The 19,315-nt window shown below is 52.7% G+C and overlaps 3 protein-coding genes across 6 annotated transcripts in view; 1 reads left to right on the plus strand and 2 right to left on the minus strand.

The window, feature by feature from the left end:
• WDR73 (WD repeat domain 73) overlaps positions 1–19,315 on the plus strand; it is a 33,025-nt gene that overhangs the window by 11,398 nt on the left and 2,312 nt on the right. The window contains exons 9-10 of one of the 3 annotated variants that reach the window (XR_013450249.1): positions 2,619–3,420; positions 5,319–8,677. The gene's annotated coding sequence lies outside the window, so the exon portion shown is untranslated. Of the gene's footprint in view, positions 1–2,618; positions 8,678–19,315 lie in introns of those variants that run through there. The other 2 variants (XR_004914336.2, XR_004914334.2) reach the window with 2 other exon arrangements.
• ZSCAN2 (zinc finger and SCAN domain containing 2) overlaps positions 7,103–19,315 on the minus strand; it is a 39,837-nt gene continuing 27,624 nt past the window's right edge. Inside the window, exon 4 of the mRNA XM_078078844.1 lies at positions 7,103–10,599. Coding sequence (XP_077934970.1) covers positions 9,952–10,599 — 648 coding nt within the window. The 3' untranslated portion in view covers positions 7,103–9,951. The remainder of the gene's footprint in view (positions 10,600–19,315) is intronic.
• On the minus strand, positions 10,652–18,793 carry LOC118529874 (zinc finger and SCAN domain-containing protein 20-like). 2 transcript variants are annotated; one of them, XM_078078847.1, is made up of 6 exons: positions 17,123–18,793; positions 16,274–16,355; positions 15,564–15,640; positions 14,535–14,658; positions 12,315–14,078; positions 10,652–10,999 (listed from the first exon to the last, which is right to left on the minus strand). In XM_078078847.1, the coding sequence occupies exons 1-5, from the start codon at positions 17,132–17,134 to the stop codon at positions 14,062–14,064; spliced, it is 312 nt and encodes a 103-aa protein (XP_077934973.1). In that variant the 5' UTR covers positions 17,135–18,793; the 3' UTR covers positions 10,652–10,999; positions 12,315–14,061. The 2 variants fall into 2 exon arrangements, with proteins under 2 accessions (XP_077934973.1, XP_077934972.1); XM_078078846.1 differs by having other exon boundaries at positions 13,415–14,078; positions 16,274–16,460.

Genomic DNA, 19,315 nt, shown 5'->3' on the forward strand with positions numbered 1-19,315 from the left:
TATTCAACAGTGAAGTTGAGGGAGTGTTATATATTGGAGAAGTTTAGAAAGTTAGAAAAACCTGAGAAATTTTCAAATGAAATGTTTTTTTTTATTTAACAGTGAAGTTGAGGGAGTGTTATATATTGGAGAAGTTTAATTTAAAATAATTCAGTTTCAAGATGTGATCATTTTTACCATTTTTCTAAAGCCTTTTTTCTATCCTTTCCCCCCACCCCCCGCTCCCCCGTGAGAGCTGATCCTGTAGAGCTCTTCTCAGCTGTTAGTGACATCACACTGACTGCTGAAATCGGCCATGATGGAAATACTTACCCACAGAAACTGGCAAATACTACAGCATACCGCTGGCTAAGCTCTATTATTTCACCAAATAAAAGCAGAAATGAGTCATTTAGAAAATAGTAGAATTGATGCATGCATCCAAAAGCTGCTGAAAAATAGTGATAAAATGCCTATCAGTCAGTCAAGGCCCAGCTAGAAAGACTGAACCCACACCGAGTAATTCAGCTACAGGAATTCAGTTATGAGGCATCTGAAAGAGGATGCAGGGGAAGGGTGGCCCATGAGAGAAGAGCAAAGCAGGAAGTTAGCCAGAGGGACAAAGGGGTGGGGTGTGGGTGTGACCAGAGGTGAACACTGGGGCCTCCCAGTGGGAAGGGGAGCATGGCAATCCTGCTGGCTGGGGCTGGGACCTTGGAGCCAGAGCTGGGACTGCAGAGGAGACAGCCGAAGACTGCAGAAGGTACAGAGATGGGAGAGGTCCCCTGGTTCCTCTCCCTCGGCCCTCCCATAGCCTGCCTGCGCCACGGACCAGCTGTGACGGGAGCTCGCCCGCAGGGTAGCCTGCCCCTGCAGCACAGAGCAGGGGGGACGGAACCGGACGGATCTGAGGACAAACAGATGACTGGCACCACATCTAAACCTCTACGAATTAAGCAAGAAAAAGGAAAAAAAAAAAATTATAAGAGAACAATGTAAAATTCTATGTTAATTTGAAAAGCTCAAGATACAGTTAATTTTCTTAAAAACTGATATTTGTAAACTACTTTTTAGTAGAAAATCTGAATTCTCCAATACTCAAGAAAGAAAAATTTGGAGAGGCGCCTGGGTGGCTCAGTCGTTAAGCATCTGCCTTCTGCTCGGGTCATGGTCCTAGAGTCCTGGGATCGAGCCCCACATCGGGCTCCCTGCTCCACGGGAAGCCTGCTTCTCCCTCTCCCACTCCCCCTGCTTGTGTTCCCTCTCTCGCTGTTTCTCTCTCTGTCAAAAAATAAATAAAATCTTTTTAAAAAATTAAAACTTGAAGGACTAGCACCAAAAAGGACATTGGGGGTGGGGCAATTTTGTGGTTACAATTTTTTTCAAACTTTTAAAGAACAGCAAATTCTCATGCTAGAGACATTTTCTTTCTGGGTTTTTTTTTTTTTTTTTTTAAGATTTTATTTGTTTGAGAAAGAGCGCAAGCAGGGAGAGGGGCAGAGGGAGAGGGAGAAGCAGACTCCCCACTTAGCGCAGAACCCAGTGCGATGCGGGGCTCAATCCCAGGACGCTGAGCCAGTCAGATGCCTAACCAACTAAGCCACCCGGGTGTCCCAGCTAGAGACATTTTCATTTAAAAAAATCTGGGGAACTAGCCAATTCCTATAATCATAATACCAAAATGTGGCCCAGAAGCTGTGCTCATAGACACACACACACACTCAAGCTCAGTTATTAATATCAGACGGTGGCCCTCAACACTGTCAGCTCCAACATGCCTTCTGTGAACACCCATTTACTGTCCTGAAATAAAATTTTACAGGGAAAATTGATTACTTACAAACAGTTTCAAAACAAGTATAACTACAAAAGAATGTGTACAATACAGAAATGTCCACACTTCTGCACAGGGATGTAATCAGATGCTTGCTCTGTAAAATCATTGAGAACAGGACAGCTATGACTACAGACTGATACAGGTGTCCTGTGTTTGTGACTCACAAGAGAGTCGACATTTTTCTGAACTGGTAAGGGGCGCCTGGCTGGCTCGGTCAGTGGAGCGTGTGACTCTTGATCTTGGGGTCGTGAGTTCGAGGGGTAGAGTTTACTTAAATAAATAAACACTTGGGAAAGTTCTGAACAAAAGAATGTACTCTTTTCCCTAGTTTTATATAGTAGTTGAGTTTCTGGGAAATTCAGATATATTAAAACTGTCCTCATATAGATGGAAAAAGGTAGGTTCTAGGCTCACATAACTATAAAAAGTTTCCCTGCATCGGTGGTTCTCAAACTTCCACATGTGTCAGAATCACCTAGAGGACTGGTTAAAACGGATTGCTGAGCTCCAGGGTTTCTGATCGGTAGGAGCATTAGCCAGGCTTTTGTGAGAGGGGCAGGCCAGCAGCAGATCTTTCACACACGCACACAGACTTGACCTTACCTAACGGGGAGCTGGGCCAGCAGTCTCTGTGAGGCTGTTGTCCCCGGGTCTGCTGCTGGAGCCTGGGCCCCCAGCCCCCGCCCCCGCCCCCGGGGAAGGCAGCTGGGAAGGGAAGGTGGATGGAAGAGGGGAGAGCCAGGGCCAGCAGGGACAGGTTGGTCTCGCTGTCTGCAGTCCTGATGATGTGCGTCTCCTGCAGGAGGAACTGCACCCTTCACCACGGAGCTAAACACACCTGCGGCCCAAGGCCCGGGAGAAGCCGAAAGGACCACGGGAACATGGAGCGCTGCGTGCACAGAAGCGCTAGTCTGAGCTACGGATGCACCTGCTCCGGGGCCCAAGCGCTCAAAAACAATGGCTGCCACTTCAGTTCCTCCAAATCTCACCCCGAACGACTCTTGTGGCTCACTCTACCCGGAAACATACAGGGAAATGAATTCCAGGGAACGTGTTTCCACCTGGCCAAGTCACCGCATTAGGAGGTGCAGCTCGAGAATTTGCATTTCGAGTACGTTCCAGGTGCTGCTCGTGCTGCGAGTCCGTGAACCAGCCCGAGCGTCCTGCCCTCCGCGCACGCCCGGCAGCCTTGGCTGTGCAGCACCGTGTCAACGCTCGCCTTACGTCCGGGTGGCCCCTGCCACCACATGACAGCTGTGCTTCCGGTTTGTGGGACAGCTACGCATCCTCACCTCCAGTTTCCAGAATATTCTTTTGGGAACCTACACAGCCCCTGGGGAGGAACGCCGCGTTCTCTCAGCTACTCTAGGAAGAAGCCCCAGAGAACCCCGAGAGGGACCCGAAGACCACCCGCGACGCGCCTCGACATCGGCACAGGATCCGCTCCAGTTCAGCTCTGGGCAAAGACGGTGGAGACTGAGCACGGAAGGGAGAGAGCGTTCAGGAACTGCTTTGGCCTCGCAGAAATTCAGAACGCAAGAGAAAGATCTGGAGAGGTGAAAAGGGAGGAAGCGAGAGACCCCGCGCACGGCCAAGCAGCGCGGGTGAGTACGGCCGCGGGGAAGCGTGTGTTCCCGAGCAGCGCGCCGCGGTCCAGGAGGTGAGCAGGCCGGAGCAGGACGCCCCTGGCGGGGAGTCAGGGGTGTTCTCCGAGGCCGTGTCCGGGGGGGCGCAGCGCCAGCCCCCCTTTCCGTCCGGAAGGCTGAGGGAGCCTCCCCACCGGGCCGCAGCCGGCGGGCTCGGGCACGCACGGGAGACGCACGGGAGACGCAGGGCCCGCGGTCCACTCCCGGGACGAGCCATGTGCACGTCTCTCATCAGAGGCCGACAGGGGGAGCGGGGTCAGGGCCCAGGGCACCCCACGTGTGGGAGGCTGGGCTTCCGGAGCGGGAACAAGCCTGGAAGGAGCCCTGGCACGAGCCCGTGCGGAGAGCAGCACAGGGGAGGAAACCAGCAGCCGAAGGCTCGTGCTCAGCCGGGGACCGTCAAGTTTGCGGGAGTGAAGGAGACGCGAGCCGGCCCCCATATGTGCTGGCTGTGACTGGCTCTTGTCAGCCGGTCCAGTCGCTGCGGTCAGGGAGGGACGCGGGTGTCCCACAGCTGCGGGAGAAGGCGGGGAGGCCAGAGGTCCCAGCACTTAGGGAGCGTGGCTGCGCGCCAGGCACCCGGCTGGCTGCTGGGAGAGGAGGTGCAGCCGTACCGGCCCGGCCCGCTGCCGGGGGGGGGGGGCTGAAGGACCCCCTGGGAGAGGGAAGGGGGTCCTGCGATCTGAGCACAGAGGGCTGAGACCAGGTGTGACCGGGAAGGGGGATATTTGTGTCCTTCCCTCAGGCGAAGGGGAGTGTGGGCTGTTCCAGGCAGAGGGAAGCGAGAAAGGGCACAACCCCAGCCTGGGGAGGGAGCAAGTTGGAAATTGGGCTGAGAAACGGGCTGCGGCCGGTCGGTGATGGCCCCGCGTGTGTGCGGGAGCGCGGGAGTCCCCGAGGGCTTCAGGGGGAGGGCGGCGACGGGGGGCGGCTACTGCGCATGTCGGGCTGCGGGGCTGCGGCCTCCCCGCGGCGGGAAGAGCGCGCAGGTCTGAGCGCGCATGTGCGGCCGTCGGTGCGCAGGTGCTCGTTTGCTGGCGGCGCCGCGTTCCCTCTGGAAGCACAGCCGGTCAGGGAGGCGGTTCACATTTTCTCCGCCCGGCGCCGCCCCTGGGACGTGGGCAGGATGGGTGCCGGGAAGTAAGCGCGACGCAGAGGACAGGTGTGTGATGCCGCCTGCACGAGGGCCCTAGACAGGCCAGCTGGCGGAGACAGCAGAGGAGTGCTGGCCGGGGGCTGGGGCAGGGCCGCGGGAGTTCGGGCGGAAGGGATACACTGCAAAGTCTGGGACCATGAAAAGTTTTGGTGTTGGAGGGTGGTAATGATTGCACAGAAATGCAAATGTACTTAACGCCACTGAAGTGTCCACTTAAACATGCTAAAATGGCAACTTTTATGTGGCGGATGTTTTATCACACTTTTTAAAAAGTGGATGCCAGGGCCCGGTGCTCTAGGGGGCCCAGCGCCATCCAGCCCTCCTCTAGCCATGCCCTTCTCCAGGGGTGAGAAGGCCACGGCCTCGGCTGTGGGCCCACAGAGCCTACGTCCCTCCGCCAGGCCATCTTCCCGGCACCCGGGACCCAGAACGTCGTGTCCGACTGGCCAGAGCCTGCGTCCAGGGCCTGCACACCCTCTTCCGCTCCGTCCTCTCCAGGGCAGGCTGTGCGGTTGGCGTGTGCACACTGGGCCCGAGAGGTGGCCAGAGTGGCCGTTGGTGGGGAGCGTGGCTGGAGCCCGCGGGCACAACCGGGGCCCCTGCGCACTTGTGGGGGGCTGGGGGGGCCCCTCCCGGCTCAGAGTGGGTGGGGCAGGGGCCCCTCGTCCCACACCGACACCTGCCATCGTGCACCCTGCAGGAGTCCGCGGTACATTCGGAACCTGGCTTCATCCCTTCACGCCCTCCAGGATGGCTAGAACCAAAAAGACAGACTAGGGGCGTCTGGCATGCGACTCTTGATATTGGGGCTGTGAGTTCAAGCCCCACGCTGGGTGTAGAGATGACTTTAAAAAAAATAAGACTATACCCGATTTGGGGGGGAGGATGTGGAGAAATCTGAACCCTTGTACACCGCTGGTGGAATGTCCAATGGTGCGGCCTCTTTGGAAAAGAAGGCCAGCCCTTCCTCAGAAGGTTAAACCTTGAGTTACTCTGTGGCCCAGCAATTCCACTCCTCGGTATTTATCCACCAGAACTGAAAACATGTGTCCACACAAAACTTGTCAAAAGGTGTACACGAACATTCATGGCAACGTGACTGACAATAAGCACAGAGGGAACAAGCCAGCTGATGATGTCCTCCAGCTGATGAAGGCGCTGACAGTGTGGTGCGTCCGTGTGCTGGGGTATCACAGGCCGGAAGGAGGACTGCAGCACGGACTCCTGGCACAATGTGGATGAGCCTGCAGACGGGACGCTGAGGGGAAGGAGCCAGTCACAAAAGGCCACTCGCTGTAGGACTCCATTTCCGGGAAATGTTCAGAACAGGCCTGTCCCGAGAGACAGAAGGGAGAGGAGTGGTGGCCAGAGGATGAGGTCTGTGGGGACTGGGGAGTGCCTGCTGATGAGTTTGGGGTTTCCTGGGGTGAAGAAAATGGTCTAAAATTAGATAGTGGTGACAGTTGCACAATCTTATGAGTATCCTGAAAACAACAATTTTAAACTTAAACCCACACAAATCTGGCGTTCCACACCACACTGAAGGATACTGTGAAGGCGAGCGCTAGCTTGCCCTAGAACCCCTCCTATTTAGCCGAGTGCCGTGGCGCGCCCTGGCCCGGGGCTCCCGGTGACGGCTTGTGAATGATGGCGAGGTGTCTGGGGAATCGGACCTCGGAACCAGGAGTGACGGGTCCGCCCTTCCCTGTGTTGCAGATGAGAACATGGGGCACAGCGAGGTGACGGCCCGGACGGGGAGGCGGCCCCTCGGCCCCTGGGCGAAAGGGCCCAGCTGTCCAGAGCGGCGGTGGGAGCCGGGCTCCTGCAGCTCCCTGCAGGGTTTGCTCCCGTGGGCCTTCAGCACAGGAGCGTCTCACAGGCCGAGAGAGACACTGTCCTCCCTCCTGGGCTAGGGAAGGGACCCGCAAGGGTCATTCGGAGCACACACAGTCCTTCCCTTGTGTGCAGACTTTACGGGCCAAGCCCCAGAGCCGCTGTGGCTCCCAACAGTGCACGGCTGAGGGCTGATACAGGGCAGTCAGGACCCCTCCCCATGGCGCAGTCACATCAGGGCCCAAAGCCCAGCTCTGCGTGGTGACCCCACACCTGCGGTGGCTGTGATAGTTACAGGACCCCCGCGGCAAAGGGCTCCGCGCAGGGCCGGCCTCCCTGAATACGCAGCGGGCCGAGCTGGCCTTGTTCTGCCCTTGTTCTGCCCTGCCTTCCTGACAGGAGGCCTCCCAGAGCTGTGCGGACACTGGGAGGCTCGAGTCCTGGTGAGACGGAAAGGGAGAGGGCCGGTTCTCTGCGGGCGGAGCAGAGCTATCAAAACCAGTGAGGGGGCCCCCATGCTGGGCTGAGTGGGGGGGTGGCCCTAGGTCACCTGCAGCCCTGGGGGCCCTCAGCTTCACAAAGCCTCTGCCCCGGGGCTGTGTCTATAACCTGATGAAAATGGCTCACGCTCTGATCATTCCACTCACAGGATGCACTTGGAATTCATTTATTTAATGGGTGAACATACTTGCATCTGCTTCCAGCTTCCGCTAGCAGGAGTAGCTTCTGAAACCCACCTCCTGTTTCTAGCTATCTGTAAATGAAAATAAGGGCCAGTATTTTTGCTATGAGCTTCAGTTAAAATTCAGTTAAAATGTTGCAATGCTTAATTGGATTGACTGTGTGTCATCTACTGCAACTGTTAGAAGTGAATTTTGGGGCGCCTGGGTGGCTCAGTCGGTTAAGCATCTGCCTTCGCCTCAGGTCATGATCCCGGGGTCCTGGGATCGAGCCCCGCGTCGGGCTCCCCACTTGGCAGGGAGCCTGCTTCTCCCTCCGCCTGCCACTCCCCCTGCTTGTGCACTCGCTTGCTCTCTCACTCTGACAAAGAAATCTTAAAAAAAAAAAAAAAAAAGTGAATTTCAGGCATTCCCACTTAGAACTTTCATTATTATTTTCATCTTGAGGGATTTCCAAGGAGGCAACTTCCAAAAGCCACACTGCTTGCCTGGTTCAGAAACTTTGAAGCCGTGATTGTGAGTCTGAGTTGAGCTAAAAATAAAAGCCCCCAGAGCTTTGCTCATGCCGAGTACCGTGGCGGACAAAAAGGTAAATCAAAACACTCTTGAGCAAGGTAACAGATGACTAGTTTCAAATCAAAGTCCAGACCTTGTAAGGAGTACATACTGCGTTTGGTTCCCCGGGAAGCCTCTCCATGTGAGTCAGCTCATGCTAACTCCCTGCTCTAGTCTTCCCTTGAGAACTAACTGCGGGCACCACCGAGAGCCATGGTCTTGCAGGTCCTATTGCTTCAGGGATTGTAAAATCCGGAAGAAAGATCTAGTCTCCAGCTCAGGCTTCCCGTTACTTTGCTAAGGGGAAAATACACATGAGATGAAATTGTATGGATATTCTATTTGAATCTCCTTGTTCCATTCCAAAAAAGGATGATGGCAAAAGTTTCCAAAAGGGAATCTGGTTATTTCCAAAGTCTTTTTATAATGCATAGCCACACTGGTTTTAGTATGATGAATTTCCACCCAAGTAGAGCCGTTCTCATTTAGAAGAGTGAAATGATTTAAAATAATACCTATCAGATTTATTTCCTGGCCTTACAAAAAAAAAATCCTGAACTCAAATTTCTGGGATAGCTTTTTGAAAACTATCCCCCCAAAATAGGCTCTTTGAAGTCTCCTCAATGGCAGCAAATTGACATCCTTAGAAGGGAATCTGTTTTCAGAGAGCAGATATTGGGCAGAGCCAAGTCTCATGGATAAGAGAAGTGATCGATCAGGCTAGATGACAAACAAGCTCGTCTGTCAGTGTTTATTAAGCCTTGCTTATGTGCAGGACACTGCTCTGTGCCGGAAATACGCTGATAGGGGGCCTTCTAGGGTGGTTTGAAGACAATTCTTACAGGAAAATTCAATGTCTTCAATAATGGTAACAACATATAAAGCCCACAGCCCATCAGAATGGCTGCTTTTGATAGATAACTCTTATTTGAATAAGTTCTTTGGTGTTCATTAAAAAAACTCATTATGTAATCATATTTTATAAATCTAATTATATGAAATTGTCATGTGTCGACAGTGCTTTGTTTTATAATTGGTGGGTTTCTGGGAAGTTCTGGGGAAATATTTTCAAGTCAAATGCACAAAGGAAACTTTTTTTTTTTTTTTAAATCCCGTTGATTTATCCCGCTTGAACTCACAAGCGTGAGATTGAGACCTGAGCTGACATCAAGAGCCGGACACTTAACCAACGGAGCCAGCCACCCAGGTGCCCCAAAGGAAACTATTTTAAGAGGGAAAAAGTGTATTCCACTTATTTCCAAGCACCATTTGCTATGTCAGAGTGCCCCCAGGAACTGTGCTCTGCTCTCACAGAGACACCCCAAATCTTCAAAAACCTGTGAACCTGCACATGGCCTCCCCCGTAGGAACGAGGGGGCTCGTCAGAGGCTGGTGACAGGCAGATCCTCCAACTGGGAGTCTTGATCGATGCCGTGGTTCGTAGTTATTGCTCTGGACATATTTACAAATTAGAGACAAGGCTTACGTTCTCCTGTCTGTGACCTCCTAGACCCAGGCTTATATTTTAGGACACAGCGGGAGCTGTAAAGCTGTATAAGCAGCTCTGCTGGCAATCTGGGGTAATTCTATTCTGCAAAAAGTCTGTTTAGGTTGAATCATGAAATTGCTGGTTTGGGAGCTCAAAATGGCTATCTCATATGGTTCAACCTCGTATGTTGAGAGGAAGAGTAGGTTATGGTTTAGAAAGCCAGCCTCCAGCGTTGGTCTTTTCTCCTTTTCCCTCCTCCAAATGACACGATCGAGTGCTTTTCTCTCCAGTAACTCCATGTAAATCTTAAGGAACGTGGAGAAATGTCCGCAATTCCCGGGCCCCAATCCTCCCATAGGGAGAACCATGGAAAACCTTTAAAACTGTATGTAATTCATAAATCCCTGTCTAGTTGCCCAGCGCCACGGGGCGGAAGCTTCTGTCCCCAGAGGAGGGTCTTGGGGACGGGACTGTCCCCCTCAGCATACCGAGCTGTGGAAATTAAGGCACAGGATCATCATGGAGACGTACTGTGATGGAGATCCAGTCAAATTCAGAACTAGTCTCTGAATTCTCTCCACAGGAGCTCCCATTTCAACAGCGTGGAGAAAAAAGCCCTGAGGAGTATTTCATTAGCCAAGTGAGTGTTTAGAGAGAGAAACAAAAATAACATCTATTGGACTGGGTCTAAATTCTTTCTCTCCATCTCATGTGGGTGTCATGGTATAGAATCAAGGACCGTACAAACCGTTTTTGGAACGGATTCTGCGGTGTTCTTAGACTTGGTGCTTTAAAGACATTCCTACTACACTACGAGCCTCTGTCACATGGGTCCTCCAATGCGCACTAAAATGTGAGCTGTTGTTGAATCGCCTCCCACATTCAGCACACTTGTAGGGTTTCTCTCTGGTGTGGATTCTCCGGTGGATGATGAGACTGGAGCTCTGACTGAAGCTTTTCCCACACTCCCCGCATTCATAGGGTCTCTCTCCACTGTGAATTTGCCGGTGGGTAATGAGGTTTGAGGGGTCGTTGAAACTTTTCCCGCACTCGAGACATGCATAGGGTTTCTCTCCTGTGTGGATCCTCCGATGGCTGGTGAGCGTGGAACTCTTGCTGAACCTTTTCCTGCCCTCGGGGCACTGGTAGGGTTTTTCGCCTACGTGTGTTCGCTGGTGTGCACTGAAGTACAAGCTATTGGTGAACCTCTTCCCACACTCGCTGCACTTATGGGGTTTCTCCCCTGTGTGGACTCTCTGGTGCATAGTAAGGCTGGAGCTCTGGCTGAAGCTTTTCCAGCACTCCCCACATTTATAGGGCTTCTCTCCAGCGTGGACTCTCTGATGTGCTGTGAGGTTAGAAGGATCACTGAAGCCCTTCCCATGTTCAGGGCATTTGTAGGGCTTCTCCCCGGTGGGGATTCTCTGGTGGCAAACCAGATGTGAGCTTCGGCCAAAGTTTCTCCCACAACGGCCACACTTAGAAGGTGTCTTTTCCCCAGTGTGGACTAATCTGTGCACAGCAAAGCATGAGCCCTGGTTGCCATGTTGTCTTCCACACGCATAGCAGAGATAGGACTTTCCTCCTATGTAGGTTCCCTGAGGCCTATGAATTTACCTACGTCTCCTTCTGGAGGGGAGCGTGCCTCTTGTCCATCTTCTAAGGGTACTTCCCACTGCCTCTCCACCCCATGTTTGTCTTCCCAGTCTGTCCTGGCCAGGGAAGGATCCGCTTTGGGTCTCTCTAATAGCGCCTCCTGTAGCTCTGCTTCCTCTGACATGTCCTGGCTTGAATTCTCCTTGTCCTGTGTCCTTGTTTCAAGATCTGAAAGAATGAGATGAAACCACAAATGTGACCTGCTTTCTGAGCTCAGAAGAATGCAAACAACGTGAAAGAGGCCCCTCCTGGATGCTGAGAAACAATTTCTTGATGGCGACAGATAGAACACAGTCAGCTTTCCATTAACCAGGAACCAAGAAACTGGACTATGGCTGAACCCCGGTTAAGACAGCAGACTTGCAGGTCTCCCTCCCTCCCCCAGCTTCTAAACAAAAAATCGTGTGGAGAAAGGCTGAAGAAAGGGAGGTGGGCAAGGTCCAGACCCATTTCTTCCTCTCCCCAGTCCTCAAAGGCTCTGCCCCCGAGCTTGGCTCCTCCTCTCCTCCCATCCACCTGTGGGCTGGCAATCAGTACTAAAAAGCTACCTTTCTCTTCTTGATACGGCCTTCTAGGTAGAGGGACAAGCCTGAGAACACTTCTGGCCTCTCTCCGTCCCCTCGCTCCTCAAGCAGGAGGAAGGACTTCTTCAACTAACAAGGAGCTGAGCACACGTGGCTCAGAAGACCAGCACTGACAGTTCTGTGCTGGCAGGGCAAGGCTGTGGTCGTCTGGGGCTGCCCGCGGCTCAGTGTGGGGTTCCGTGTGAGGAAGCCCACTGTGGCCACACATCAAGCCACATTGTCCAACGGCTCTAGCAGTTAGAAAGCTGACATTTTGATCTCAACGTCTTACTCTTACGGTTCTTGGTTGGCCTAGAATCTGGGGGAAGAACAGTACTGTTTATTGGATCCCCTAAAATTCCAGCAGAATGACCAAGCCCCACCAAGGAGGGAAGCTCATCTTAACCATGAGAAATTCACCCCTCCAATAATCTAAGGTTGACTATTGTTTAATTTGGGGTTGCCAAGGCTCACTTTTTCTACTAACCTACTTAAACAACAGTTAATTATAGTTAAAAGTCAGATAGAAATTTAAGTGGGAGGGGCGCCAGGCTGGCTCGGTCAGTAGAGCGTGTAACTCTTGATCTTAGGGTCATGAGTTCGAGCCCCACACTGCAGGTAGAGTATACTTGAAAAAATAAATAAAGGGGGGTGCCTGGGTGGCTCAGTCAGTTAAGCGTCTGCCTTCAGCTCAGGTCGTGATCCCGGGGTCCTGGGATCGAGCCCCGCATCGGGCTCCCTGCCCCGCGGGAAGCCTGCTTCTCCCTCTCCCACTCCCCCTGCTTGTGTTCCCTCTCTCGCTGTGTCTCTATCTGTCAAATAAATAAATAAATCTTAAAATAATTAAATAAATAAATAAAGGGGGCATTTTTAAAAAACAAATTTAAGAGGGACATCATAAACACTAATAATCTGTTTACATCTATGAGCCAAGGTAACGAAGGGGAGCAGGCTTTCCTGGTGCCACCTCCTTTTCTGTTCTTCTCCCACCGCCTGTGGTTTCAGCACCTCAGAGTAATAAACCGGGAAGGCCCAGGGAGTGGGTGCTCTCCCAGCCTGGTGCTGCCTTGTCCGCGTTCAGAATTCCGGGTCTGACTTCTCGGTTGGCGCCATGCTAGCTTTCACTCATTTCCCACCTGAACAGGAAGTTTCCCAAAAGTCCCAGAGATCGTCATTCCAAAGCTCTTCACTTCTCTCCAGCCTCGAGACCCCATCTGGCTGGGGAACCGGAAATCCTGCTCAAGGAAAAGCAAGAAGGGACATGGAGTTCCTACGTAGTCTGCTTTCTGTTCTCCTATCTGGAAGTGGTAGCTGAGATGAGCACAGAAGCACCTCCCAGAAAGTCTAGTTGTCAGAAGAAAATGTGTAGTTAATGACTCAGGAAATATGCCCCCTTAAGTGAAGAGTACAGGGCAAGGTGTTCCTCTATGTTGACAATAATTGCAACGCTCACGATAATGAAAACAAGCATTTCCTGAGTGCTAGCCATGGGCCAGGATCCTCGAAACTGCCCAGTGAGGCAAATACTGTCACTATGTCCATCTTACAGATGAGAAAACGGAGGCTTCAGGTGTGTAACCAGTTTGCCCAAGAACAGACAAGTCTTAATACGTCAGGTTGCTGTCTGTAATCTGCGCAGAGTTCACACGGATGGGGTACTTTAGCTGGAAATGAACAACTGGAACTGTAGGTCACTCCAACCTCTCTTTCCTCCTACAACTGTCACTAAATATTGTTTCTATAAGGCCGTTACTGAGAGCAGACAGGGAGAGCCCTTTGCTGTAGAGCAGGGCAAGACCCTCCCGGGAGTCTTTGTGAGTGAGCCCGTGGGACGGCTTCAGTGGAGGGCTGATTCTAGCGCTATCTGTGTTCCGTAAAGGAATCAACAATCTTCCTCCAGACGAGGCCACGCCAGAGGGACAGACAATAAGTGTCTCTCCTGCTTCACAGTCCCTAATGCTTTCCTGCGACACTTGCCCTCTCCCACTACTCTGGGGGGCACCGGGGGAGGGGCGCTTACCACTGGGACTCCCCCTGAAAGCCGGGGGGGCAAGGCTCCCGGGCTCCCCTTGGGGCTCGGCCGCCAGTTCACTACCATCTCCTGTCACAGCTGCCAGCACGGCCTCTGGTTCTCTTCGGAGTCCCCTCTGTCCCGCAGAAGGCCTCCTGCCACCTCTAAGGCATCAAAGGTGCCAGCAAGGGTCCAGGGGCTCATCGGGGCATCCATCTCCTGGTAGAAGGGGCAGGTGCCCGGCGCCCGGCTGCTCCTGGCTTTGCGGTAGTGGGTCTGGAGGTTTCTGAAGCGGTAGCGACACTGGTCCAGGGTCCGCGGGAAGCCGCGCTCGCGTAGCCGCTTGGCCACCAGCCGGTACACTTGGCGGTTCCGGTGGCAGGTGCGCAATTTCTCACGGATCCAGGACTCACTGAGAATTCCCAAAAAAATCTTGGTTTCCTCACAGTCCCAGTGCACACCTGCTACCTTCTCATCCTCCAGGCCCTGCCACTCCAGCTCCTCCAGGTCTTGGCTTTTCTTGGGACGGGCAAGTGGCCAGGCTGGACTCTTGCCCCACCCGCTGCGGAGTCCCTGGCGCTTTCCTCCTCTCTGGGGCGCTGAAGATCTGGGCTCTGTGGGGTTTCCTCCTGCTCCCTGCAGGAGCTGACACTGGGTCAGTGGGTGGGCAAGTCTATTTGCAGGGAGACAAAGAGAAGACACAATGGTTAGCTACATCTAATCCCAACCACTTTATACACCAGGGAGGGGAGATACGATTAATTTTTTTTTAAAGTCTAAGGGGATTCTTGGGAATCCTCAGTGAAAGTAGTATTAAGGACTGTGAGGGAAAAAGTCCAGGCCCAAATCTAGAACTATCTGTACACGTTCATCTGTCCTGTAACAAATAAAATTCAGGTTCCCACCAGAGGCTTTACTGACCATCTTCCTAAGACGAGCTTTAATACAGTATCCTCTCTGGGCTCTAGAAACTCATCCTCGATAGCACTGACTTTGGTATTAGATTTATCAGTCTCTGTTCAAGCAGGATTGAGGGACTTGAAAAATTTGACCCAAAAAGATCTGGAGTAGTGACTACTCTGGAAACTCCACGGCCAACTTCTACTGGACGGGAAAACAGCAGTCTTACCCATCGAGGCCCCGTTTGCGGATTTCTCCCAACTTCTTTCCAGGTGGTTCCTCCACCCAGGTTCTGGCTGCCTCCATGCCTCCTGGGAGATATACATAGCCACGTCACCGAATGTCATCAACTCCTGAGGAAACACAACACCCTATTCAAAATACGCTGCCTTCATCAGAGGCCCGGTGACAAAAAAGACTCAGAAGAAACTGAAACGTGAGATTTCTTTGACTTTTAAATGCAGTGTGGGCCGGGGCGCCTGGGTGGCTCAGTCAGTTAAGCATCCGACTCTAGATTTCGGCTCAGGTCATGATCTCGGGGCCATGAGATTGAGCCCCACTCAGGCTCTGAGCTCAGCGGGGAGTCTGCTTGGGATTCTCTCTCTCCCTCTCCCTCTGCTCCTCTCCCCACTTGCTCACGCTCTCTCTCAAAATAAATAAATAAATCTTCAAAAAAATGCAATAGGGGGCAGGGGAAGGGAAGAGAGGGAGAGGAAGCAAGGCAAGAAAGAAGCTAACATTTACTGAACACCTATGCACTGTGCTGGGAACTTTTCACACTTCCTCAAAGTTCTACAGTCAGTATGTGCAGAGCTGGGATTTGAACTCAGGGCTGTCTAACTCTGAAGCTGTTGTGCCCCGCTACCCCGCTACCCCGCTACCCCGCTACCCCGCACCCACCCCCGCACACGCAGTCCCGCATACCATGTGGGCAAGATTCTGATACAGAAAGAAGGAAATAACCATTCCTTTTAAGGCAAACAAGAAAATCAACATAATCTTACGATCTCAGGGTCAAGGAAAAGAATGACTTTAATGCAATTCCTCCCCACCAGCTGCGGTGCCGCCTTCCAGCAAAAGGGAGGTTTGGACAACATTTTTCTGGTGGATGAAATTGTGAAGCCTAATCTGTAAAGTTACTGGGCCTCCCTGCTGGCTACAATTGCCTTGGCATTTCTGATAAGCAAGAGAGTTGGATGCAAAAGGCCCCCACTCAAGTAGTAAAAGGTGTCCTGAGTAAGAGAAAAATCTGGCTCACCTGGGAGGAGCTCATCATCCCCTGGTCACCACCACTCTCCTCCACAGAAAGACCCAGAGCCGGAGGATCAGTCAGCACTGTGGGAAGAGAAAGGAGCTGTTAGAAGACAATGTTTCTTGACTCCTCTTGAAGACTAGCCCAACTTAGTTCTGAAACAGAAGAGTCTTCCCCCTTCTCTTTGTGTCCGCTTTGGCCCTCCAAAGAAGGTTGGTGAAAAACCAAAATGACACATTTCTAAGAGGAGAGTTCCAGATTTTTCCCTTCCATATCCATCCAGGTTACTGACTGTCCCAGTTTTATGATTTTCTTCTTCAGTTTTGATAACACACTTGCATCATCTGAATTGGTCTGGGGACACTTGTCCCTGTTCTGAGAATTACTGCACTTTGGTTTAACCCTACCTTATGCTTTTCCCACCAATCAGGCCTAAAATCTGTGCCCACACCTAACCTACTGGGACCAGTAACCTCTCAGTCACATAAAGAAAGGTGCCCCAGGCTCCCCTATGTAATTTTACAAAACATGCCAACCAAGGCCTTTCTTCCCTTTGGAGGTGCCTATTGAGGATCCCCCAGATTCATGTGGTGAGCCACATTTCACATGCCCCATCCTCCAAGTGGAAAGAAATCCCACTTTCTGCACTCAGAGGGGACTTTCACACCCTCTCCACAGAAGGGTCCCTCCTTCCTCCCCAAACTGCGGCTGCTTACCGCTCTTGTGGAAGGATCGGAGTTCTACTTTGGGGCTGAGATTCAACTGTTCTGGTTCTGGCTGTGAGTTCTTCACCATCGCCTGTAACAGACACATGGATCCTGTCTGTGCTTGCTTCAGATGGATCCTCAGGGAACCCAGTGCTGATCCTGGGGGTTCCTTCTCCTCTGAGTATACCTCCTGCTCCTGTTCAAGGACTAGAAGTAGTCAAAATTTGGTAGGTAATAAAACTTAACCACCCCAAGATGCAAAGAAGCAAAGGAGGAAATCAGCCTTATGCAAATCACTGCAGGGGCAGTTAGGAGCGTGGGTGTGTGGAAGGCTAACAGGTAAGGTCTAGAACCCAGGCTCACTGCAATCTGCCCACCAGCTCTCCTGGGGCTGTTCCTGTCAGTCCCTGGGCAAAACTCAGCCAACCAAAAATACAGCTATTTTTCAGTAGGATGCAAAGGTTCAAGATTGTCAATAAAGACCAGTGAAGCCCCTTGCTTCAAACTGGCTGCTGATGAATGAGAGCTATTCTCCAAAAACAACAACAACAACACAAAGAGCTTTTATGTTCTTCTGGGTGCTCCTCCTCAACTAGAGTGGTGGTCAAGCCATTTTAAGCAATTCTCTTACTTAATGGCAGGGACCAACGCTCAGAACAACCAATGCTATGCATTCCCTGAAGTGTCAGTCTGAGCTTGGAAGGGAAGTCGTGGCTACCAGGCCCAGGGAATAAGCAGATGCCATAGGACACAAAGAGCGAAGTACTACACACCACCCATCTGGCTGGCAAACCAAGGGCGCTCTGTCTCTCCCACTCCCCTCTTTTAACTACTCAGAACAAGGTGCCCGGTTCTCACCTGGAGCCCCATCTTCCAGGTTCTTTCTGCACGTCTTCCACCAGAGCCACGGCCTCCTCCCCACTCTCTGGATGCTTCTGTCTAACCCAGATCTGGGTCTCCTGAGGAAGGACAGTCAGGAACTGTTCCAGCACGAGCAACTCCAGGATCTGTTCTTTTGTACACTTCTCTGGTCTCAGCCACTGATGACAGAGCTTCCGGAGTTGGATGAGGGCCTCCCGGGGTCCAGATGTTTCTTGGTAGCAGAAATGCCAAAAACGCTGGCAGGAGGTCTCTGGTCCAGGGTCACTCCCTTGAAGGGAAATTTCCTGCTCCCAGTGGGAATCCTCTTCCAGCTTCACTATTCAAAGTTCTTCTTGCACTCGAGGAGTCTGAATTTGTTGGTCCACAGCTACAGCCATTGTTCAGCCCAGAGAAGAACCTTGCAACTGGGCTCTGAGCTCAAACCTCTTCCTTGACCACACTGGGAAGCTACCTTGAGATAGGAGTCACTAAGTAGAACTTGAAATTCTAGAGCCAGAGATACATTAGAGTGAACACTAGTGACAATCACAAATGTTAGCCCAGCAGGACTGAGGTGAAGAAAAGAACTCTCCTGTTCTCCCCTTCCCAAGTCCCGGTGCCCATGGAGTCTGGCCCTCTGTCACTGGGGAGGCAGCTCCAGAAGTTTGAGAGGAGGGTCAAGGGCTGGTGATCTGGTTGGAAAGTAGGGGAGCTTGAAGCTCTGTTTGCATAGCGATTTACTTGAGGCTGAGAAAAATGTCAATTATCCATACTGACCAATGAGGATGGGCCGGAGGAGATAATGGGGACAATAAACCGCCCACCCTCCCAAGCCACTGGTCTTCGGGAGTGAATGTGCAGGACAAGTACGAGACGCCGCCTAAGGTAGCAGCACCTTGGAGAGCAGCACCCGGCTGGAGCGGGCTCTAAGCTTCAGCGATTCACAGGGTCTCACCACATCTCTAGCTGGGCTCTCGGCATTGGGCACCCCAAGTCTCAGTCCTGGAATAACTCTCTCCCAAACAGGGAGATTTAGCCTGGCTAAGGTTACAAGCTTTGAGAGCAGGGATTATAAACACAGACTCATATAGAATGTTAGAGCTGGCAGGAAAGTTAAAGAGATACTTCGGCTGGGCAATCATGGCTCAGAGACGCCCCCGCCCCTCGGGACTTGCCCAAGGTCACACAGCTAGTGTAGGGCGGAAAATAAGCAGGGGCTCCGCCCCTTGACCATGGACTTGAGGCACTGGCCCGCAGAGCGTGACTTACACTGGACGACTACTCTGCTCCGCGGGAGACCTTCTCTGGAACCTCATTGGGTAACTGCGGGCCCTGGGGACGGGGTCGCCTCGGCGCCCACAGGGTCAGGGTCGTCCCCGCCGAGTCTGGTGGGCGGCGCGAAGGAGGGCGGCGCCAGCACGAGGGGCGCATCCTGCCCGGGGGCGGCTCGCCCGGCCTGGGCCCGAAGCGGCGGGACCCCGGTTTTCGGTCGGGCCACGCCCCCCACCCCTCGGCGAGGGCGGCCAGCACCCTGGCTGAGAGTTGCGTGGGCCCGCCGAGGCCCTGCGCGTACGGGTACCCGGGGCCCCCCGCACCTTCTCCGCGGTCACGCCACGTGCCCACACGACCCCCGAACCCCGAGCCCAGGCCCGTAGTCCGGGCATTCGGACAGCCACTAAACACCGGAAGCGGAAACGCGAGCCCCAGAAGGACTCGGTTTTGCCGGACTCCATTTCCCATAGGCCTCCGCCTGAGCCCGCAGAGTGACAGCAGCGTTAGCCAATAAACTGTGGGGACGGCCTAGGCGGCTATGTGTTTCAGACGAATCAGTAATGGTGGGTAGGACCTCACTGCACGCTGGATTGGGGGGTTCAGAGCCACAACTAGAACGGACCCAGCTGGGGGAATGTGTGTTTGCACTCCTTTCCCTCACTCCCGGGGGCACTGAGGGGGGAAGGGCCCTTGCAGGCAGGAGGTCTGCGAGCATGAAGCCGAGACTCTAATTCAACTTTTTGCCACTTAAGAAAGTACTTTTCCGGCATGGTTGTCCACTGTGGTAATGCTTTACACACGCACACTACACACACATGGTTGTCCACTGTGGGAATGCTTTACACACACACACCACACACACATGGTTGTCCACTGTGGTAATGCTTTACACACACACACCACACACACATGGTTGTC

The sequence above is a fragment of the Halichoerus grypus genome, chromosome 8 (genome assembly GCF_964656455.1).
Source record: "Halichoerus grypus chromosome 8, mHalGry1.hap1.1, whole genome shotgun sequence".
NCBI lineage: Eukaryota > Metazoa > Chordata > Mammalia > Carnivora > Phocidae > Halichoerus > Halichoerus grypus.

Excerpts from the sequence above, each read along its gene's own strand:
- LOC118529874 (XM_078078846.1), bottom strand. The coding sequence starts at position 14,611 with ATGGAGGCAGCCAGAACCTGGGTGGAGGAACCACCTGGAAAGAAGTTG. Across the intron at positions 14,079-14,534 it reads CGCAAACGGGGCCTCGATGG|ACTTGCCCACCCACTGACCC; the intron begins GTAAGACTGCTG and ends CCCTGCAAATAG.